The sequence below is a fragment of the Panulirus ornatus genome, chromosome 18 (assembly GCF_036320965.1).
Source record: "Panulirus ornatus isolate Po-2019 chromosome 18, ASM3632096v1, whole genome shotgun sequence".
NCBI classification, from domain to species: Eukaryota; Metazoa; Arthropoda; class Malacostraca; order Decapoda; family Palinuridae; genus Panulirus; species Panulirus ornatus.
Genome location: NC_092241.1, coordinates 25,303,189 through 25,328,940, shown reverse-complemented (window position 1 = coordinate 25,328,940; position 25,752 = coordinate 25,303,189). Strand labels below are relative to the sequence as shown.

Below are 25,752 nucleotides of genomic sequence, written 5' to 3'. Positions count from 1 at the left end.
ATGCCTGTGCATAGATAATAACATCAGCTCTGTAGACCTATGGCTTGACTTCAAATGAAAAAGGTGATTATGCAACAATGATGGCATTCACCTAAGCATTAAGGGGTCAGACCTCTTAGCTGTGCGAATCGAAGATCAACTGGCTTTGCAATTGCAGGGTAAACATTTTTGTTTTTTGTTGAGACCCATAGACGTCAGTTTGTCAAAAACATGGAACGGGCAGAAGGACAGATTGAGTCCCCTCCCCACATTATCACACAGCGATGACTGGAAGGCAGGTGCCAGGGATTTGTGAGACCTTAGTCTAAGAATAGTTGGTCTTCAAACTATACCATCAATTTTGTTTGGAAATCACATGTCCTTTTCATGAATATAGGATAATTCTGAAACAAAATAAATGAATTGCTTTACTAGGTAAACACTGAACACATTACTATCCTGGATTAACAGAAAAATGATTAAGCACAAAAGCAACAATCTGATTAGCAAGTACAATTTTTCAGGCCTCACATTATTTGTATGGGACAGAGACGGTTGAGGAAGGAGAACTGCATTGTGTGTAAAATCATATTATTTGAACTAAATTGAAATTTCAACTACAACATCTGCAGCAATTGAACACTTCTATGTTTGAATTAGCACACAAGTTTCCAAACTCTAAGTAAACATCATGCAAAGACACCCTATTCAGGCAGCAATTACTGATACTGTCATGTACAAGAGTCTTTCTAGGGGACTTCTAAGAATCAACTGGTGAACTATTTCAGGTGTAGAAAGTGAACCTGTTAGATTTCTCAACTTTGTCAAAGACAATATTCTCTAATAGACGTAATTTAGTTCTTGCATCGCAGGGTACTTAGTAACTAATACCAATGCTGGTGTACATCTAGGTACATGTGATCATAACATGATTATGTTCAATGTAAATCTCAAAATCAACTCCCCTAGGACTAGTATTTTTACCCCTAACTTTAACAGGATACATTGTAACGAGTTGCATGACATAGTTCAGAATCTAATCCTTGTTGGTTTATACCTAAATGAATTATGGAGAGACTGAGACAAATTCATTCTTATGCACAACAGAAGCAATTAAATCAACAGGACTGAATAGTGCTCCTAGATACTGACAGAGCTAGAAAGCAAAGCAATAAACTCTTTTAACTTAATAAATCAGACAATGACCCAAACCTTGTAATGCAATAGAAAACAGTCAGAAGGGAGGTAAAAAGACTTATTAAGCAAGCCAAGAGAAAGAGTATGAAGTGAGTATCTACCTTTCTACCTATTTATATCTCTGATGCCTGTTCCCTTCTGGAATTCTCTTAAGGGAGTGGCCATGGCAATAGAGTCTCCATAACTACTAAACTCTAATTCCACTTCTTAGCCTTCATGCCTCACCCTCAAAAAGCCACTAGCAGAGGGCAAGTCTAGCACAGTCTTTGCAGAGGCTCCTACCTAATATTCTTACAGACTACTTCTTCCTAATGCTCCTGCCTAATATTCCTACCCATTACATCTACCAAACTTTCCTACCTAATGCTCCTACCCACTACTATCTATTGTCCCTACCATTTTGCCAAAAGACAAGGCTAGCACATAGTGCACCACCACAGGAAAATCTAGTTACGAAGAATAAACTGAGCGAATTCAGTGTTGTCAAGTATTATACAAGACAAGGAGAGACTGTATTTTTGTGGACTAAATGGCAGCAGTCCGTGTGTGGATGAGGCACAAAGAAAAGACAGCTACCAGGGTCAGAGGGGTGCAAATTGACAACCACTGAAGTTCTGGCTCAATAGGCAGCAGTCCCGATAATCAAGCAGTCAGTATTGTTAATACACATCCCTGGTTGATGGCTGCCTACCAACCACTACCTACTTAAGTATTGCAAGATAAAGTATTAAGTATTAAGTATTGCAAGATAAAGCAAAAGAGATCCTGAAAGACTTTATATCTATATAGATAATAATTATCATATGGTTGCAAGGCATGGGCTATAGATAGGGTTGTACAGAGGAGGGTGAATGCGTTGAAAATGAAATGTTTGAAGACATTATGTGGTGTGAGGTGGTTTGATCAAGTAAGCAATGAAAGGGTGAGAGATGTGTGTGGTAATAAAAAGAGTGTGACTGAGAGACCAGAGGAGGGTTTATTGAAAAGGTTTGGACATAAGGAGAGAACGAGTGAGGTAAGGTTGACAAAGAAGATATATGTGTCAGAGGTGGAGGGAATAAGGAGAAGCAGGAGACCAAACTGGGGGTGGAAAAATGGAGTGAAAAAGATTTTGAGTGACTGGGGCCTGAACATGCAGAAGGGTGAGACATGCAAGGAAAAGAGTGGATTGGAATGATGTTGTATACTGGGGTCGACATGCTGTCAATAGACTGAACCAGGGCATGTGAAACATCTGAGGTAAACCATAAAAAGGTCGGTAGAGCCTTAATGTGGATAGGAAGCTGTGGTTTCAGTGCATTACACATGAAAGCTAGAGACTGAGTGTGAGCAAATGTGGTTTTTTTTTGGTCTGTTTTCCTGGCAATACCTTGCTGACACAGAAAGTGGTGATCCTGTTTCCTGTGGGGCAGGGTGGAGCCAAGAATGGATGAAGGCAAGCAAGTATGAATATGTACATGTGGATTACAAAAGCATAACAAATTCTGAGACAATGATAAACAGCACACAAGATTCCAGAATTTACAGTCATTGTTAGAGGGGTACTGACACAGATAGATAGGTTAAAGACAAATAAAAATCCAATTCCTGATTGTTGTTATCCATGAGTCACTAAAACGTCAAACAAAAAATTGCCAGACAATTAACCTATATTTGCAACAAGTCTTCCTACGATGGAATAGTACTATAGGAATGGAAACTGCTAAATGTTATTCAAAAAAGGAATCCATAAGATGTCTGGAAATTACCTATTCCTGATCGTTGTTATCCATGAGTTACTAAAAACGTCAAACAAAAAATTGCCAGACAGTTGAACTATATTTGCAACAAGTCTTCCTAAGATGAAATTGTACAATAAAACTGGAAAATGGCAAATGTTATTCAAAAAAGGAATCCATGAGATGTCTGGAAATTATGGTCCTATTCGCCTCATGACAATTATATACTGGTCAACAAATAGTTACTTTTTTCCCATGAACTATAAGAGGTGGACCTTATAGTACTTTTTATGCTGAATTCTACTCTGTTTTTAGAAGTTTTCAGTCAGGCATGGTCTTTAAGTGGCAGAGCAGTTAAATTTTACAATATGTGTATATTACTCAAAAATAAGGATGGTATTACACTTAAAAACTTACCTCTAAAATGTATAAGTACACTTTTTGGCTACATTTGGCCTCAGGAACATCCCTCCTTCCTGTTCAGGAGTAATTTGCCAACATAAGAGGGGCTCCACTTTCCTTGGTACCACTTTTCCATGTCCAGAATGTCCTGGTGAAATCTTTCACTGTGCTCATCACCGACTGCCCAAACATTTTCTGGGAAAAAGTCTAAGTGCAAGCCCAAACAGTGAATTTTTAGGTTCATACTGCACCCCAGAGCTTTACATGAAGTTAACAGATCTTTCACAACATCTCAGTAGTTTTCTGATCTGTGATTCCCCTGAAAATCTTTGCAAACTCTCTTAAACGACAGCCATGCAGTTTTTTCAACTTCATTTATCTCTTCATCAAACTTCCCATCTCAAAGCAGTTCCCTAATCTGTGGTCCTACAAAAACATGCTCCTTGATTTTTGCATCACTGATTCTGGAGAACATATTCCTCAAATATGTGAATCCACGGCTAGTTTTATCCATACTTTTGACAAATTCTCCATCAACCCAAACTTAATGTGCAAAGAAGGCAGATAAATTTTCTCAGGATCAACAGAACTGATGACATCTTTCTTCAATGGGATCAGTGATATTAGTTTTGGCCACTCTTTCTTTAAAAAATGATATTTCTTGTCCTGGTTGTCCCACTTACCGAGAAAACAGCAGAACTTCGTGTAACCAAGTTGCATTCTGAGTAAAAGTGCCATAACTGTTAGCTCACCACATACAGTCCAATAAAAGTCCCTAAACTTAATTTTTTACAAAAGAAGCTTCACGTTATCATACGATTTCTTCATGTTAGCTGCATGAGCCAGAGGAATGGAGGGGAACTTATTTCTGTTGTGGAGTAGGACCACTTTCAAGTTTACTTTTGATGAGTCAATAAACAAGCACCACTCATCTGTGTTGTATTCATGGCAAAGTGCCTCAATAACAGAATAAACATCACTGCAAAACATACATCTTCAAGAGAGAAAACTTCTTTGAAAACGACATGGCGATCACAATAAAAACAAACTTTAGTTTCATTCTGGAGAAGATTCCAGCCCTTTAACCTGGAGCCCAAAAGTTCAGCTTGCTTCTTACACAAATCTAAATCACGGATGAGATCACTTAACTCAGCAAATGTGGTTCACCTAAAGAACAGTTTGCTTCAAATGTTGGATCCATATTGTCCTCTACTTAGTCTACTTTTTCATTACCAGACTTGTAATTCAATGTCATCTTTCTTGGAGGCTCTAGCACAGGTAATTCCTGACTGTGAGGTACTGGCCTCATAGCATAAGGTAAATTTGGATATTCAACGGTATGCTAGAATTTTGAAGTTATACCATTTATATTTGTCAAGCAGATGTAGCAATCTGAGGCGTTGTGACACAAAAAATATGGGGGCCCAACTTTTATCCTGGACACCCACTTTACAACCAAAGTAAAGCTTATAGCATTCTTTAATGAGGGGTTTGAAAGAATATTTCTGTGATATGAATGTCAATCCACTGCAGATGTAGCAGAAAGAATTTGGACTATTTACACAATTTCTCAGCATTATAATGGTGGATGGGATATCAGCACAACATTTGAATAAACAAAAGCACAATCTGTCAAAAGAGTGGAAAAGACACTGTTTACACATTGAGTTCTAGCCTGCAACTGACAGAGAACAGCCACTCAGGAGTAGACAATGTTTCAATGTCCTAACACCTCCAGTCGCATTTCTGTAGGCCCATGTTGACTCATTTATCTAGGCTTGTGTTTTCAAAAAGAAGCTATTGTACTTCAAAAACAGTGAAAATAGCTCTGTTTGTTAAACTTTTTGTTTCAAATGCTCTGTAAAGTACTGGTACAAATATACTGTATGTAATGATATGCAAGTATGCTAGAACAACAAAAAAAAAAAACTATGGGTGCTAAGAGAAATTCTGATAACATAATGGGATGTAAAGTGCAAAAATACATAAGAAACTGATATTTTTTCCATGGGACAAAATCTTTGTTGACCAGTGTTATGAGTAAACTTCTGTATTTGATCATTAGAGATAAAATCATAGCTTACCTCAAACAATAAGTCTGATCAATAATACACAATATGGTTTTACTAGGCAAAAATTACGCCTTACAAACCACCTCAAATTTCATCATGAATTTTTCAATACCCACAAGACCAAAGCAATGGTTATTATATTTCTGGACTTTGAAAAAGCATTCGACAACATCCCCAACATTAAACTGATGCATAAAGCCAGGGCCTTGAGATTACTTACTTTACTCCTAAGCCATTTCCAAACAATTCTTCCCCTTTACCCTTGAGCTTTGTTTCACTTAGAGGTTTCTTATCTCAAACATACTACCTATGTGTCCTTTCTTCTCATCTTGGTTACATCCACACACTTTTAGACACCCAAGCATGATCAGTAAAAATATTTATAAATTCATCATAAAATCTTTCATCTATCTCTGGTGTCTGTGCTGGGAGCCTATAAACTAGTTCTATCATTATTTTATTATGAATCATCTTTAATTTCAATAAAAATGGAACTGATATTATCAACAGCAACAACATTTTTCGAAAAAGGACTATGGTGAGCTTTAACAAAGAATAAAACACTGCCACTTATATTATTTTCCCATCACTGCTAAATGAAGTGTAGCTTGAAATTGCATATTTTGCTGAGAAATTTATATCTTCAGTATTAAATCAAAATCTAGAAATTATTATATTATTATTTTGCTTTGTCGCTGTCTCCTGCGTTTGCGAGGTAGCGCAAGGAAACAGACGAAAGAAATGGCCCAACCCACCCCCATACACATGTATATACATACACGTCCACACACGCAAATATACATACCCATACATCTCAGTGTACACATATATATACACACACATACATATATATATACACATGCACACAATTCACACTGTCTGCCTTTATTCATTCCCATCGCCACCTTGCCACAAATGGAATAAACAACCCCCTCCCTCCTCATTTGTGTGAGGTAGCGCTAGGAAAGGAAAACAAGGGCCCCATTCATTCACATTCAGTCTCTAGCTGTCATGCAATAATGCCCGAAACCACAGCTCCCTTTCCACATACAGGCCCCACAGAACTTTCCATGGTCTACCCCAGACACTTCACATGCCCTGATTTAATCCATTGACAGCACGTTGACCCCGGTATACCACATCCATCCAATTCGCTCTATTCCTTGCACGCCTTTCACCCTCCTGCATGTTCAGGCCCAGATCACTCAAAATCTTTTTCACTCCATCTTTCCACCTCCAATTTGGTCTCCCACTTCTCCTCGTTCCCTCCACCTCCGACACATATATCCTCTTGGTCAATCTTTCCTCACTCATTCTCTCCATCTGCCCAAACCATTTCAAAACACCCTCTTCTGCTCTCTCAACCACATTCTTTTTATTTCCCCACATCTCTCTTACCCTTACATTACTTACTCGATCAAACCACCTCACACCACGTATTGTCCTCAAACATCTCATTTCCAGCACATCCACCCTCCTGCGCACAACTCTATCCATAGCCCATGCCTCGCAACAATACAACATTGTTGGAACCACTATTCCTTCAAACATACCCATTTTTGCTTTCCGAGATAATGTTCTCGACTTCCACATATTCTCCCCCACCCTATGATTCACTTCTGCTTCCATGGTTCCATCCGCTGCCAGATCCACTCCCAGATATCTAAAACACTTTACTTCCTCCAGTTTTTCTCCTTTCAAACTTACCTCCCAATTGACTTGACCCTCAACCCTACTGTACCTAATAACCTTGCTCTTATTCACATATAATCTTAACTTTCTTCTTTCACACACTTTACCAAACTCAGTCACCAGCTTCTGCAGTTTCTCACATGAATCACCCACCAGCGCTGTATCATCAGCGAACAACAACTGACTCACTTCCCAAGCTCTCTCATCCCCAACAGACTTCATACTTGCCCCTCTTTCCAAAACTCTTGCATTCACCTCCCTAACAACCCCATCCATAAACAAATTAAACATCCATGGAGACATCACACACCCCTGCTGCAAACCTACATTCACTGAGAACCAATCACTTTCCTCTCTTCCTACACATACACATGCCTTACATCCTCGATAAAAACTTTCCAATGCTTCTAACAACTTGCCTCCCACACCATATATTCTTAGTACCTTCCACACAGCATCTCTATCAACTCTATCATATGCCTTCTCCAGATCCATAAATGCTACACACAAATCCATTTGCTTTTCTAAGTATTTCTCACTTACATTCTTCAAAGCAAACACCTGATCCACACATCCTCTACCACTTCTGAAACCACACTGCTCTTCCCTAATCTGATGCTCTGTACATGCCTTCACCCTCTCAATCAATACCCTCCCATATAAGTTACCAGGAATACTCAACAAACTTATACCTCTGTAATTTGAGCACTCACTCTCATCCCCTTTGCCTTTGTACAATGGCACTATGCACGCATTCCGCCAATCCTCAGGCACCTCACCATGAGTCACGCATACATTAAATAACATTACCAACCAGTCAACAATACAGTCACCCCCTTTTTTAATAAATTCCACTGCAATACCATCCAAACCTGCTGCCTTGCCGGCTTTCATCTTCCACAAAGCTTTTACTACCTCTTCTCTGTTTACCAAATCATTTTCCCTAACCCTCTCACTTTGCACACCACCTCGACCAAAACACCCTATATCTGCCACTCTATCATCACACACATTCAACAAACCTTCAAAATACCCACTCCATCTCCTTCTCACATCACCACTATTTGTTATCACCTCCCTATTTGCTCCCTTCACTGAAGTTCCCATTTGCTCCCTTGTCTTATGCACTTTATTTACCTCCTTCCAGTACATCTTTTTATTCTCCCTAAAATTTAACGATACTCTCTCACCCCAACTCTCGTTTGCCCTCTTTTTCACCTCTTGCACCTTTCTCTTCACCTCCTGTCTCTTTCTTTTATACATCTCCCACTCACTTGCATTTTTTCCCTGCAAAAATCGTCCAAATGCCTCTCTCTTCTCTTTCACTAATAATCTTACTTCTTCATCCCACCACTTACAACCCTTTCTATTCAACCCACCTCCCACGCTTCTCATGCCACAAGCATCTTTTGCGCAAGCCATCACTGCTTCCCTAAATATGTCCCATTCCTCTCCATCTCCCCTTACCTCCTTTGTTCTCACCTTTATCCATTCTGTACTCAGTCTCTCCTGGTACTTCCTCACACAAGTCTCCTTCCCAAGTTCACTTACTCTCACCATCCTCTTCACCCCAACATTCTCTCTTCTTTTCTGAAAACCACTACAAATCTTCACCTTCACCTCCACAAGATAATGATCAGACATCCCTCCAGTTGCACCTCTCAGCACATTAACATCCAAAAGTCTCTCTTTTGCACGCCTGTCAATTAACACGTAATCCAATAACGCTCTCTGGCCATCTCTCCTACTTACATACGTATACTAATGTATATCTCGCTTTTTAAACCAGGTATTCCCAATCGTCAGTCCTTTTTCAGCAAATAAATCTACAAGCTCTTCACCATTTCCATTTACAACACTGAACACCCCATGTATACCAATTATTCCCTCAACTGCCACATTACTCACTTTTGCATTCAAATCACCCATCACTATAACCCAGTCTTGTGCATCAAAACCACTAACACACTCATTCAGCTGCTCCCAAAACACTTGCCTCTCATGATCTTTCTTCTCATGCCCAGGAGCATATGCACCAATAATCACCCATCTCTCTCCATTAACTTTCAGTTTTACCCATATTAATCTAGAATTTACTTTCTCACATTCTATCACATACTCCCACAACTGTTTCAGGAGTAGTGCTACTCCTTCCCTTGCTCTTGTCCTCTCACTATCCCCTGACTTTACTCCCAAGACATTCCCAAACCACTCTTCCCCTTGACCCTTAAGCTTCATTTCACTCAGAGCCAAAACATCCAGGTTCCTTTCCTCAAACATACTACCTATCTCTCCTTTTTTCACATCTTGGTTACATCCACACACATTTAGACACCCCAATCGAGCCTACGAGGAGGATGAGCACTCCCCGTGTGACTCCTTCTGTTTCCCATACAGAAATACTGACCATAAAAATTTTCTTTCAGTACAGTTATCTCTAGGTCTTAAATCTTGTTATGTTTCCATAAAATATTTTGATATGTGGCTGAGACTTGTTTCAAAAAGGACTTAAACACGAGGCATTTTTTGCCCAAAACATGCATGGAGACTCACTAAGGAGCCTGCCTCAACATGCTGCTCCCAGGTAAGTAAAGTATAGTCCAGCCTTCATAAACATATAAGAATGTATGTAAAAATGCTGTCACAAATCTATAAATTCAAATCCCTCCTGGAAACCCTTGAAATCATAATGTTATTAGTTTTGGTTCAAAAACATCAAATAAATTGGCAACAATTCTCCAACAGTTACTCCTATCTCTCCTTCCATGTGTCATTAGTACCTACACACAATTAATAAGTGTATTTCTATTAGTACCACAGAAATCTCCTCTACTGCATCAGTAACATCATCATCATCATTTTGTTATAATTCTTTTGATAACAACAAACAACAAAAGCTTGTGAAGTTACAAGCTGCACTAGCCAGAGGCAGTGATTTCAAGGTCATGTTGACACTGGCAACACTGCCTCCACTTTTGCCTTAGAACCTTCTCCTGCCTCATCTTGGTTAGCTTTCACTGATGATCAAGTGTCTGTAACATCACTCTCCACATGATTAGTGGATAAATCATAATCATCAAGTAATTTAGGATCATCTGCAGGGTCCAATAAATCTAGCTAAAAGCCACTCAGTTTCCTTTCTAGATAACTCACAAAAATGTTTCTCATTGGCATGGCTGGAGGATGACTGACTGTGAGGAGACTGGGGAGACTTTATCTTGCACTACCACCTCAGCCACCACCCAGGTTCAGTGTACAGCCTTGAAATAGAGATGCAATAAAACTCAATGCATAAATATCTATCTAGAGGCATTAAGGAGTTTAGAGTAATGGGCATGGATGCAACGGATCGACAATTTTCTTAGTGTGGGTGAAACAAAAGATTGGAATTGTGAAGTATGCATGGATATGTCTAAAAGCCTGTAAATATGAAGATAATGAGAGGTAAAAATAAAATGAAGCAGTTCTAGAGAAATCTGAATGACTGCACAAATGGTTTTGAGAAGGAGAGAAAGGTGGCTATAATGGGTGATACGAATGCGGTGCGATAGGATGAAACTGGTATGCTGGTCTGAAAAGGAGTGCCTGGAATAAATGAGAATGGAAGTTATTTTGTGGATGTCTGTGTTGAGAAGAGTTTAATCCTTGCAAACACCTTTTTCAGCACATGATGATCTACAAGTGTGTATGGATGAGAAATGAAGAACAAATGGGTTCGACTGACTAAATGGCTGTGGCTGAAAAGTTTAAAAATCTGTGCTAGACACTAGAGCTGTAAGAAGATTCTTTAGAGACTGACCATTTTGCAGTTCTTGTGGGGATGAGGGTCAGGAAGAAGTGAAAGAATAATGTGAGGAAGAATGGAGAGGTAAAAGGACTGGCTAGTCAGAAGATGAGTGAGACAAAATGCATGGATGAGTATGAAAGAAGGGTGATTGAAAGTTTAGATGAAAGTGCAGGAAATGCAGGAATGCAGTCATGTGTGCTATCTAAAATATTTAGAAAAAGACTGTTAATGGCTGTAGGACTAGTAGTTGGATACAAGGTCATGAGATATAAGAATAAAAGGGATGTGAGATTAGGAATATTGTGGAAGAGAATAAAAGAGCATAGGGTATGTTGCTTGAAAGGAATGTACCAGTAGAAATTCTGCAAAGGAGAGAAGAAAATATGAGATGTGTAAGCAAAATGTTAAGAAGATTATAGACGAGAGCAATGAAAGAGTCGAAGACTAGAAAAAAGTTGAGTGAAAAGTTCAGGGAAAATAAGAAATTGTATCAGAAGGAGGTGAGAAAAGGAAAGATGTGAATTTGAGAGTGGAAATGTTAATGTGAGGAGTACAGAATGAGAGTTACTAAATCAAAAGGAGAAAGTAAAAGGAAGATGGAAAGATTATTTTGAAGAACTGATGAAGATGAGGCAGGATTTGTTCCATACATGGGTATGGAGAATGGAAGAAAAAGGATACAAGTGCAGGAGCCTATAGCAAGAAGGGAGATAGAAAGAGCAATAATGAGGCTGAAGGTAGAAAGGCACCTGGAAAGGATGGGATTGCGAATGAAATGTTGAGGTATGGAGGAGAAAGTGTGATGAAGTGATAAACTTGATATGCAATGTAGCTTGTGGACAGGAAGTTATGCCTGAGGATTGTGTGAAAGCTTTTATTGTTCCTTTACTTAAAAGGAAAGGTACAATGGATGTATGTTGCAATTATAGAGGAAGAAGTCTGTTAAGTATACCTGGAAAAGTTGTTGTAAAAGTTTTGATTCATGGATAAATGGAAGTGACTGAATGCAAAGGGCAAGAGGGTATAAGGAAAGATATGGGATGTGTGGATCATATATTAGTAGTTAAAAATACTATTGAAAAGTACTTAGCAAAAGGTAGGAGGCTGTATGCAGCTTTTATGGATATGAAGAAAGCATATCACATAGTTAAATGGAATACTTTATGGGATGTATTAAGAATGTATGGGGCAGGAGGACAACTGTTGGGTGGTTTGTAAACTTCCTATAGAGGAGCAAATGCATGTACATAAGTGGATGAAGAGTTGAGCAGAAGTTTCAATATACATGTATGTGTGAAGAAGGGCTGTGTGATGACACTTTGTCGGTTTGCGGCAGGGGTGTGTGATATCTCCATGGTTATTTAATTTGTTTATGGATGGGGTTGTTAGGGAGGTGAATGCAAGAGTTTTGGAAAGAGGGGCAAGTATGCACTTGTGGATGAGAGGGCTCGGGAAGTGAGTCAGTTGTTGTTCGCTGATGATACAGCGCTGGTGGCTCTTTCGGGTTAGAAACTGCAGAGAAGCTGGTGACTGAGTTTGGTAAAATGTGTGAAAGAAGAAAGTTGAGAGTAAATGTGAATAAGAGCAAGGTTATTAGGTACAGTAGGGTTGAGGGACAAGTCAACTGGGAGGTAAGTTTGAATGGAGAAAAACTGGAGGAAGTGAAGTGTTTTAGATATCTGGGAGTGGATTTGGCAGTGGATGAAACCATGGAAGCGGAAGTGAGTCACAGGGAGCATTGAAGAATGTGTGGAAGATGAGAACATTACCTCAAAAGCAAAACTGGGTATGTCTGAAGGAATAGTGGTTCCAACAACATTATATGGTTGCAAGGCGTGGGCTATAGATAGGGTTGTTCGGAGGAGGGTGGATGTGTTGAAAATGAGATGTTTGAGGTCACTATGTGGTGTGATATGGTTTGATTGAGTAAGTAATGAAAGGGTAAGAGAGATGTGTGGTAATAAAAGAGCGTGGTTGAGAAAGCAGAAGAGGGTGTGTTGAAGTGGTTTGATGACATGGAGAGAAGGAGCAAGGAAAGATTGACCAAGAGGATATATGTGTCAGAGGTGGAGGGAATGAGGAGAAGTGGTAGACCAAACTGGAGGTGGAAGGATGGAGTGGAAAAGATTTTGAGCGATCGGGGCCTGAACATGCAGGAAGGTGAAAGGCGTGCAAGGAATAGAGTGAAATGGAATGATGTGGTATACTGGGGTGGACATGCAGTCGCTGGATTGAACCAGGGCATGTGAAGCGTCTGGGGTAAAGCATGGAAAGTTTTGTGGGGCCTGGATGTGGAAAGGGAGCTGTGGTTTCAGTGCATTATACATGACAGCTAGAGACTGAGTGTGAATGAATGTGGCCTTTGTTGTCTATTCCTAGCACTACCTCACATGCGTGCGGGAGGGAGGGGGGTGTCATTTCATGTGTGGCGGAGTAGTGATGGGAATGAATAATGGCAGCAAGTATGAATTATGTGCATGTGTATATATGTATATGTCTGTGTATGTATATATATATGGTATATGTTGAAATGTATAGGTATGTATATATGCATGTGTGGATGAGTATGTATATACATGTGTATGTGAGTGGGTTGGGCCATTCTTTCGTCTGTTTCCTTGTGCTACCTCGCTAACGTGGGAGACAGGGACAAAGTATAATTAAAAAAAAATATAATAATGGAGTGATAAGAGAGGTGAAAGCAAAATCATTGAAAGGGGTGCAGACATGGAGTGTAGTGATGACGTAGTAGTGATGATGGTTAGTGATGTCTATTTGCAGAGGATACTGTGTTGTTTGCTAAGAGTGATGAGGGGTTGCAGAAGGTTGTAACTGTTTTATGATGTGTATAAGCATAACTAATTGAAGGTAAATGTGAGCAAAGTAAAAGAATAGTTGTTTGAATGGAAACAACGAAATCACAGATTATGCAAAACCCCACAGAGTGAAAGAAGAAAGTGTACTAAACTGTGTTACAAATATGGGAGGAGAAAGACTGGAAGAGATGAGAGAATTTATGTTTAGGAGCTATCATGGGTAAGTTTGATGATGTGGAAGAGATATAAGGGAGACAGCAGTACAGAGAAGTAGAGCCACTGGGTCCCTTAATAGAATAATGAAGGGGAGAAGTGTGGGATGGAAATAAAGGAAGGATTAGGGAACAGCATGGTTCTCCGGAACACGACCTATGCAATTTAAACAGACATGGAATGAGTCACAAAGGTTAAGAATCGAGGCTGTGAAATTGAACTATTTGAAAAAAGGATATGGTATAACTACATGGAATGAAGAAGAAAGGAATGAGGGGGTGTATGAGGGATTTGGTATGGTGGGGAATGCAAAGGGAATGAGTTGTGGAGTGGTAAAATGGGTAAAACATAATACCTTGAGGTGTTTTGGGGATGTAGAAAAGAATGCAAAACAAGGAATTTACAAGGAGAGTGTACAATAGTAAAATTAAAGGGGTTGTTGTGAGAGGAAGACCACTTGTGAAATGGGGATTTACAGTGGAAGAATACTGGAGACAGAGAAAAGGTGGAAGAATGCGTGGAATGGCATATGAGAGGGAACCATGCAAGAACAGGGATAAGTAAACTCTTTTGCTGTGGTTATCCCTTTGAGGGGAGTTCCTGGAGAGAATGGGTGTCAGATATAGATAAACAGAATAGACGGAGTTAAGGGATTAAAACAGGCATAAGATTTGCTGTCTTGAACTCTCTTGACACTAATCATTCGACTGATTATTTGAATGCTATTTCAAGTGGTCTCCCAAGTATTTCTATGTACATTTGGAGAAAGTTCATCAGGTTCATGTATCTTATGTAGATCAAAGTCCTTCTATAGCCAAAATATATCCTGTCTACAGAATTCAATGCTTTCTACAGTCTCTTTCTAATTCCATCTCACGAAGCATACCTGTTTCCTTCACTGAGGGACTTTCCCCATGAATCCCTCAACCTGATAACTCATCCTGGAATTGAAAATTTGCTCCTGGGATTATTACCTGCCTTTTCTATCCTGATCTCTGTTCTTTCTTCCTTCTTAGATTTTTCACATGATACCTAACTGTTGTGCCACATATGTGTAAATGTGTTTCCAGATAATATCAAAGTGCATAAAAATCTTGCTGTTAAGTTTGCAGCATTCTGCATTGTATTTCCAATAAATCAAACTAAGAAATCCTTTCTCTCAATAAAGCTGTTCATTCACTAGTAACAAATGAGAAGACTATGGATGGAGAGAAACATTATGGGAGCTTAAGGAGTGAGGTAGATTTTGGAGATATCCAAATACAAACAACAACCAAGAGAGACAGACATACCACAGACGCAGATCCTAATTCTATACAAACGGAAATGAATGATGTATGGATCTGTAGAGGATATAGTAACACTAATAAACAAAAAACCTTATACCAACAGGAACTTGGTAAGCTGAGATAGGCATCTTTATGCTAAAGAAGACAGGCAAGTTTGCATACACATAGTGGTACAGCAATAAAACTAGAACAAGCCTATTGTACAGTGAACAACAATGTAAAAGCTTAAAACTATTGTGATGCAGACTGATCTGAATTGTAGAAAAAAGAAAATAGAAGGTATATCCAAAATTGATTATACTGACAAGAACATGGTTAAAACTTGGGGAAACTGGGCAAAGCATGCAGAATGACAGAATTATAAGAAGTCATTTGGAATGGCTCCATTAGCAAGTTCTTCAAATTGAAACAAACAGAAAAAATGAATCTACTAGTGCTAATGAATAGTGAAGTCGGTTGAGTTACTATAGAAGGTATGAAAAAGTATTTGTGATTTACATGTTGATATGGACGACTGTGGCTAAACTTATAAGCATTACATGTAACATTGCTGCTGTCCACCAACCTCTTTGTAGCATTTCTGTGTTACTACATCCTTTACGTTCCCCCACACTGTGATGTGCTCACGCTGGTACTTCTTCACTAATTCGCTCACCTATTACAAAACAAAAGGAGAGGAATGGTAATTGGAAAATTTGGTCAGGAACAGATGCATGCAGTTAGGCATCTGCAAAAGGCACATTCAATTGTATTAAAGAGGAGGCAGTGCATGGGAGAGAATGCAATTATCAGTTCTACACATTTAAAAGTGATGATGAAAAAAAGTACAAATAAAGCACAATTTATACAGGGATATGCACAGCAGTAAATGACAAGGCAGGAAGTGGAAACATAAACTATGATACATCTTAAGTTACATTTCAGTCTATAAAGTAAGATGGAAAGCTTTTGATAATATGTGATCAGTATGGTAAGATACAAAATGTGAGTTAGAAAATGGGAGATGTGAGCTTCCTGGATTTGTGGGGTCAACATGAATCAAGTAAAGTAAAATTTTGATCTTTTTCAATAATCAGGGGGAAAACTTTAGTGTTTTAATGAATATCATCAGGGAATAACCTTTAGAGTATTAATGAGAGCTGTGAATTACTGGGTGTACTTGTATCTTGGGATGACAAAATTAACAAGAAACATCATCACTCATGAGGAAATGAAGTAAGTCTCTACCTTTAGCAATTTGAATATCTTTATGCCAAGACTCATGAAGATCAACTAAGCCTATGGAAGAAATGTAACCAAAATACTATAGATGCATGAATTTAGTACAGATGAGTTGTGTTTTATCATTTTTGAACCTAGAAAATCCTTTAACCTTTAAACAGCGGGCATGATCTGGAAATTCCATCATGGAGTGAAACGAAACATTTATGAAATGGTAGATTAGTATTAGGTAAAAAAAAAATTGCTACCTTTCTATATATCTATCAATCTATCTTTATCTCTGATGCCCATTCCCTCCGGGAACTCCCTCAATAGGGTGGCCATGGCAAAAGTCTCTCTATAGCAGGTGAACTCCAGTGATTTATTATCACCTTTGTGACAAACTGTTCCTGTGCTACATGAGCTCCCAGAAGGGCTGCAAATGATGTTTTACCCACCTACTGATATTAAAGGAAGATGTGGTAATCATGTATCTTTCCTTCAGTTGAATAAATTCTGTGAGAAAATATTACACTCTCATACAAATTCATTGTGAAGAGGACTGGATGCCAAGTGTGGGGAGGATAAAAGGATTTGTTTCTTTATACTGAAAACTATACTGTACTCTCGTACCTTTTCAAAAAAACTTAGATGCACTACTAATATTTTTGAAAGCCCTGTTAGTCTCCTTAATTATTCTCTTACAGTGGAATTCTGGTGACACACTTTTCCAAACTCCATCACCAACTTCTGCAGGTTCTCACACAAACCAGCCCCTAGTGCTGTATCAGTGGCGAATAACTAACTCACATCCCAGGCCCTCTTATTTCCAACACTGCAAACTCACCCCTCTCTCCAGAAATCTTGCATTTACCTTTCTAACCACACAAGCCATAAACAATTGGAAAGGTTTGTTGGGCCTGGATGTGGACAGGAAGCTGTGCTTTTGGTGCATTACAGGACAGCTAGAGAATGAGTGTGAACAAATGTGGCCTTTTTTGTTTGTCTGTTTACCTGGTGCTACCTCACTGATGCAGGGGTGATGATGCTGGGAATGGATAAAGGAAAGCAAGTATGAATATGTACATGTGTATATATATATGCATTTGTCTGTGTATGTATATGTGAAAATGATGATATGTATATTTATTTATATCTATCTTGCTTTGTCGCTGTCTCCCGCGTTAGTGAGGTAGTGCAAGAAAACAGACGAAAGAATGGCCCAACCCACCCACATACACATGTATATACATACACGTCCACACACGCAGATATATATACCTATACATCTCAACGTATACATATATATACATACACAGACATATACATATATACACATGGACATAATTGGTACTGTCTGCCTTTATTCATTCCCATCGCCACCTCGCCACACATGCAATAACAACCACTTCCCCCTCATGTGTGCGAGGTAGCGCTAGGAAAAGACAACAAAGGCCACATTCGTTCACACTCAGTCTCTAACTCTCATGTAATAATGCACCAAAAACACAGCTCCCTTTCCACATCCAGGCCCCACACAACTTTCCATGGTTTACCCCAGACGCTTCACATGCCCTGGTTCAATCCATTGACAGCACGTCAACCCCAGTATACCACATCGTTCCAATTAACTCTATTCCTTGCACGCCTTTCACCCTGCTGCATGTTCAGGCCACGATAACTCAAAATCTTTTTCATTCCATCTTTCCACCTCCAATTTGGTCTCCCACTTCTCCTCGTTCCCTCCACCTCTGACACATATATCCTCTTGGTCAATCTTTCCTCACCCATTCTCTCCATGTAACCAAACCATATCAAAACACCCTCTTCTGCTCTTTCAACCACACTTTTTATTACCACATATGTCTCTTACCCTATTATTACTTACTCGATCAAACCACCTCACACCACATATTGTCCTCAAACATCTCATTTCCAGCACATCCACCCTCCTGCACACAACTCTATCCATAGCCCACCCCTCGCAACCATACAACATTGTTGGAACCACTATTCGTTCAAACATACCCATTTTTGCTTTCTGAGATAATGTTCTCGACTTCCACGCATTCTTCAAGGCTCCCAGAATTTTCGCCCCCTCCCCCACCCTATGATTCCTTTCCACTTCCATGGTTCCATCCGCTGCCAAATCCACTCCCAGATATCTAAAACACTTTACTTCCTCCAGTTTTTCTCCATTCAAACTTACCTCCCAACTGAATTGACCCTCAACCCTACTGTACCTAATAACCTTGCTCTTATTCACATTTACTCTCAATTTCTTCTTTCACACACTTTACCAAACTCAGACACCAGCTTTTGCAGTTTCTCACATGAGTCAGCCACCAGCGCTGTATCATCAGCAAACAACAACTGACTCACTTCCCAAGCTCTCTCATCCCCAACAGACTTCATACTTGCCCCTCTTTTCAAAACTCTTGCATTCACCTCCCTAACAACCCCATCCATAAACAAATTAAACAACCATGGAGATATCACACACCCCTGCCTCACACCTACATTCACTGAGAACCAATCACTTTCCTCTCTTCCTACACATACATATGCCTTACATCCTCGATAAAAACTTTTCACTGCTTCTAACAACTTGCCTCCCACACCATATATTCTTAATACCTTCCACAGAGCATCTCTATCAACTCTATCATACGCCTTCTCCAGATCCATAAATGCTACATACAAATCCATTTGCTTTTCTAAATATTTTTCACATACATTCTTCAAAGCAAACACCTGATCCACACATCCTCTACCACTTCTGAAACCACACTGCTCTTCCCCAATCTGATGCTCTGTACATGCCTTCACCCTCTCAATCAATACCCTCCCATATAATTTACCAGGAATACTCAACAAACTTATACCTCTGTAATATGAGCACTCACCTTTGTCACCTTTGCCTTTGTACAATGGCACTATGCAAGCATTCCGCCAATCCTCAGGCACCTCTCCATGATTCATACATATGTTAAATAACCTTACCAACCAGTCAACAATACAGTCACCCTCTTTTTTAATAAATTCCACTGCAATACCATCCAAGCTGCTGCCTTGCCGGCTTTCATCTTCCGCAATGCTTTTACTACCTCTTCTCTGTTTACCAAATCACTTTCCCTAACCCACTCACTTTGCACACCACCTTGACCAAAACACCCTATATCTGCCACTCTATCATCAAACACATTCAACAAACATTCAAAATACTCACTCCATCACCACCTCACATCACCACTACTTGTTATCACCTCCCCATTAGCCCCCTTCACTGAAGTTCCCATTTGCTCCCTTGTCTTAAGCACTTTATTTACCTCCTTCCAGAACATCTTTTTATTCTGCCTAAAATTTAATGATACTCTCTCATCCCAACTCTCATTTGCCCTCTTTTTCACCTCTTGAACCTTACTCTTGACCTCCTGCCTCTTTCTTTTATACAGCTCCCACACATTTGTATTATTTCCCTCCAAAAATCGTCCAAACGCCTCTCTCTTGTCTTTCACTAATAATCTTACTTTTTCATCCCACCACTCACTACCCTTTCTAACCTGCCCACCTCCCATGCTTCTCATGCCACAAGCATCTTTTGTGCAAGCCATTACTGCTTCCCTAAATATATCCCATTCCTCTCCCACTCCCCTTAGGTCCTTTGTTCTCATCTTTTTCCATTTGGTACTCAGTCTCTCCTGAGACCTTCTCACACAAGTCTCCTTCCCAAGCTCACTTACTCTCACCACTCTCTTCACCCTAACATTCTCTCTCCTTTTCACATATAAATACATGTATATATATATATATATATATATATATATATATATATATATATATATATATATATATATATATATATTTTTTTTTTTTTCATACTATTCGCCATTTCCCGCATCAGCGAGGTAGCGTTAAGAACAGAGGACTGGGCCTTTGAGGGAATATCCCCACCTGGCTCCCCCCTCTGTTCCTTCTTTTGGAAAAAAAAAAGAGAGGGAAGGATTTCCAGCCCCCCGCTCCCTCCCCTTTTAGTCGCCTTCTACGACACGCAGGGAATACGTGGGAAGTATTCTTTCTCCCCTATCCCCAGGGATATATATATATATATATATAAATTTTTTTTTTTTTTTTTTTTTATACTTTGTCGCTGTCTCCCGCGTTTGCGAGGTAGCGCAAGGAAACAGACGAAAGAAATGGCCCAACCCCCCCCCCATACACATGTACATACACACGTCCACACACGCAAATATACATACCTACACAGCTTTCCATGGTTTACCCCGGACGCTTCACATGCCTTGATTCAATCCACTGACAGCACGTCAACCCCTGTATACCACATCGCTCCAATTCACTCTATTCCTTGCCCTCCTTTCACCCTCCTGCATGTTCAGGCCCCGATCACACAAAATCCTTTTCACTCCATCTTTCCACCTCCAATTTGGTCTCCCTCTTCTCCTCGTTCCCTCCACCTCCGACACATATATCCTCTTGGTCAATCTTTCCTCACTCATTCTCTCCATGTGCCCAAACCATTTCAAAACACCCTCTTCTGCTCTCTCAACCACGCTCTTTTTATTTCCACACATCTCTCTTACCCTTACGTTACTTACTCGATCAAACCACCTCACACCACACATTGTCCTCAAACATCTCATTTCCAGCACATCCATCCTCCTGCGCACAACTTTATCCATAGCCCACGCCTCGCAACCATACAACATTGTTGGAACTACTATTCCTTCAAACATACCCATTTTTGCTTTCCGGGATAATGTTCTTGACTTCCACACATTTTTCAAGGCTCCCAAAATTTTCGACCCCTCCCCCACCCTATGATCCACTTCCGCTTCCATGGTTCCATCCGCTGCCAGATCCACTCCCAGATATCTAAAACACTTCACTTCCTCCAGTTTTTCTCCATTCAAACTCACCTCCCAATTGACTTGACCCTCAACCCTACTGTACCTAATAACCTTGCTCTTATTCACATTTACTCTTAACTTTCTTCTTCCACACACTTTACCAAACTCCGTCACCAGCTTCTGCAGCTTCTCACATGAATCCGCCACCAGCGCTGTATCATCAGCGAACAACAACTGACTCACTTCCCAAGCTCTCTCATCCCCAACAGACTTCATACTTGCCCCTCTTTCCAAGACTCTTGCATTTACCTCCCTAACAACCCCATCCATAAACAAATTAAACAACCATGGAGACATCACACACCCCTGCCGCAAACCTACATTCACTGAGAACCAATCACTTTCCTCTCTTCCTACACATACACATGCCTTACATCCTCGATAAAAACTTTTCACTGCTTCTAACAACTTGCCTCCCACACCATATATTCTTAATACCTTCCACAGAGCATCTCTATCAACTCTATCATATGCCTTCTCCAGATCCATAAATGCTACATACAAATCCATATGCTTTTCTAAGTATTTCTCACATACATTCTTCAAAGCAAACACCTGATCCACACAACCTCTACCACTTCTGAAACCACACTGCTCTTCCCCAATCTGATGCTCTGTACATGCCTTCACCCTCTCAATCAATACCCTCCCATATAATTTACCAGGAATACTCAACAAACTTATACCTCTGTAATTTGAGCACTCACTCTTATCCCCTTTGCCTTTGTACAATGGCACTATGCACGCATTCCGCCAATCCTCAGGCACCTCACCATGAGTCATACATACATTAAATAACCTTACCAATACAGTCACCCCCTTTTTTAATAAATTCCACTGCAATACCATCCAAACCTGCTGCCTTGCCGGCTTTCATCTTCCGCAAAGCTTTTACTACCTCTTCTCTGTTTACCAAATCATTTTCCCTAACCCTCTCACTTTGCACACCACCTCGACCCAAACACCCTATATCTGCCACTCTGTCATCAGACACATTCAACAAACCTTCAAAATACTCATTCCATCTCCTTCTCACATCACCACTACTTGTTATCACCTCCCCATTTACGCCCTTCACTGAAGTTCCCATTTGCTCCCTTGTCTTACGCACCCTATTTACCTCCTTCCAGAACATCTTTTTATTCTCCCTAAAATTTAATGATACTCTCTCACCCCAACTCTCATTTGCCCTTTTTTTCACCTCTTGCACCTTTCTCTTGACCTCCTGTCTCTTTCTTTTATACTTCTCCCACTCAATTGCATTTTTTCCCTGCAAAAATCGTCCAAATGCCTCTCTCTTCTCTTTCACTAATACTCTTACTTCTTCATCCCACCACTCACTACCCTTTCTAAACAGCCCACCTCCCACTCTTCTCATGCCACAAGCATCTTTTGCGCAATCCATCACTGATTCCCTAAATACATCCCATTCCTCCCCCACTCCCCTTACTTCCATTGTTCTCACCTTTTTCCATTCTGTACACAGTCTCTCCTGATACTTCTTCACACAGGTCTGCTTCCCAAGCTCACTTACTCTCACCACCTTCTTCACCCCAACATTCACTCTTCTTTTCTGAAAACCCATACTAATCTTCACCTTAGCCTCCACAAGATAATGATCAGACATCCCTCCAGTTGCACCTCTCAGCACATTGACATCCAAAAGTCTCTCTTTCGCACGCCTGTCAATTAACACGTAATCCAATAACGCTCTCTGGCCATCTCTCCTACTTACATAAGTATACTTATGTATATCTCGCTTTTTAAACCAGGTATTCCCAATCATCAGTCCTTTTTCAGCACATAAATCTACAAGCTCTTCACCATTTCCATTTACAACACTGAACACCCCATGCATACCAATTATTCCCTCAACTGCCACATTACTCACCTTTGCATTCAAATCACCCATCACTATAACCCGGTCTCGTGCATCAAAACCGCTAACACACTCATTTAGCTGCTCCCAAAACACTTGCCTCTCATGATCTTTCTTCTCATGCCCAGGTGCATATGCACCAATAATCACCCACCTCTCTCCATCAACTTTCAATTTTACCCATATTAATCGAGAATTTACTTTCTTACATTCTATCACATACTCCCACAACTCCTGTTTCAGGAGTATTGCTACTCCTTCCCTTGCTCTTGTCCTCTCACTAACCCTCATATATATATATATATATATATATATATATATATATATATATATATATATATATATTTTTTTTTTTTTTTTTTTTATACTTTGTCGCTGTCTCCCGCGTTTGCGAGGTAGCGCAAGGAAACAGACGAAAGAAATGGCCCAACCCCCCCATACACATGTACATACACACGTCCACACACGCAAATATACATACCTACACAGCTTTCCATGGTTTACCCCAGACGCTTCACATGCCTTGATTCAATCCACTGACAGCACGTCAACCCCTGTATACCACATCGCTCCAATTCACTCTATTCCTTGCCCTCCTTTCACCCTCCTGCATGTTCAGGCCCCGATCACACAAAATCCTTTTCACTCCATCTTTCCACCTCCAATTTGGTCTCCCTCTTCTCCTCGTTCCCTCCACCTCCGACACATATATCCTCTTGGTCAATCTTTCCTCACTCATTCTCTCCATGTGCCCAAACCATTTCAAAACACCCTCTTCTGCTCTCTCAACCACGCTCTTTTTATTTCCACACATCTCTCTTACCCTTACGTTACTTACTCGATCAAACCACCTCACACCACACATTGTCCTCAAACATCTCATTTCCAGCACATCCATCCTCCTGCGCACAACTCTATCCATAGCCCACGCCTCGCAACCATACAACATTGTTGGAACTACTATTCCTTCAAACATACCCATTTTTGCTTTCCGGGATAATGTTCTCGACTTCCACACATTTTTCAAGGCTCCCAAAATTTTCGCCCCCTCCCCCACCCTATGATCCACTTCCGCTTCCATGGTTCCATCCGCTGACAGATCCACTCCCAGATATCTAAAACACTTCACTTCCTCCAGCCTCTCACCATTCAAACTCACCTCCCAATTGACTTGACCCTCAACCCTACTGTACCTAATAACCTTGCTCTTATTGACATTTACTCTTAACTTTCTTCTTCCACACACTTTACTTTACTTTACTTTACTTTACTTTACTTTGTCGCTGTCTCCCGCGTTTGCGAGGTAGCGCAAGGAAACAGACGAAAGAAATGGCCCAACCCCCCCCATACACATGTATATACATACGTCCACACACGCAAATATACATACCTACACAGCTTTCCATGCCTTGATTCAATCCACTGACAGCACGTCAAATGGGGAGGTGATAACAAGTAGTGGTGATGTGAGAAGGAGATGGAGTGAGTATTTTGAAGGTTTGTTGAATGTGTTTGATGATAGAGTGGCAGATATAGGGTGTTTTGGTCGAGGTGGTGTGCAAAGTGAGAGGGTTAGGGAAAATGATTTGGTAAACAGAGAAGAGGTAGTGAAAGCTTTGCGGAAGATGAAAGCCGGCAAGGCAGCAGGTTTGGATGGTATTGCAGTGGAATTTATTAAACAAGGGGGTGACTGTATTGTTGACTGGTTGGTAAGGTTATTTAATGTATGTATGACTCATGGTGAGGTGCCTGAGGATTGGCGGAATGCGTGCATAGTGCCATTGTACAAAGGCAAAGGGGATAAGAGTGAGTGCTCAAATTACAGAGGTATAAGTTTGTTGAGTATTCCTGGTAAATTATATGGGAGGGTATTGATTGAGAGGGTGAAGGCATGTACAGAGCATCAGATTGGGGAAGAGCAGTGTGGTTTCAGAAGTGGTAGAGGATGTGTGGATCAGGTGTTTGCTTTGAAGAATGTATGTGAGAAATACTTAGAAAAGCAAATGGATTTGTATGTAGCATTTATGGATCTGGAGAAGGCATACATAGAGTTGATAGAGATGCTCTGTGGAAGGTATTAAGAATATATGGTGTGGGAGGAAAGTTGTTAGAAGCAGTGAAAAGTTTTTATCGAGGATGTAAGGCATGTGTACGTGTAGGAAGGGAGGAAAGTGATTGGTTCTCAGTGAATGTAGGTTTGCGGCAGGGGTGTGTGATGTCTCTATGGTTGTTTAATTTGTTTATGGATGGGGTTGTTAGGGAGGTGAATGCAAGAGTTTTGGAAAGAGGGGCAAGTATGAAGTCTGTTGGGGATGAGAGAGCTTGGGAAGTGAGTCAGTTGTTGTTCACTGATGACACAGTGCTGGTGGCTGATTCATGTGAGAAACTGCAGAAGCTGGTGATTGAGTTTGGTAAAGTGTGTGGAAGAAGAAAGTTAAGAGTAAATGTGAATAAGAGCAAGGTTATTAGGTACAGTAGGGTTGAGGGTCAAGTCAATTGGGAGGTGAGTTTGAATGGAGAAAAACTGGAGGAAGTGAAGTGTTTTAGATATCTGGGAGTGGATCTGGCAGCGGATGGAAC

At 40.3% G+C, this 25,752-nt stretch overlaps 1 protein-coding gene across 1 annotated transcript in view; it reads right to left on the bottom strand.

The window, feature by feature from the left end:
- Positions 1–25,752, bottom strand: part of LOC139755007 (lysophospholipase D GDPD1-like) — a 183,328-nt gene that overhangs the window by 74,773 nt on the left and 82,803 nt on the right. Inside the window, exon 4 of the mRNA XM_071672915.1 lies at positions 15,731–15,820. Within this exon, the coding sequence (XP_071529016.1) occupies positions 15,731–15,820 (90 nt within the window). The remainder of the gene's footprint in view (positions 1–15,730; positions 15,821–25,752) is intronic.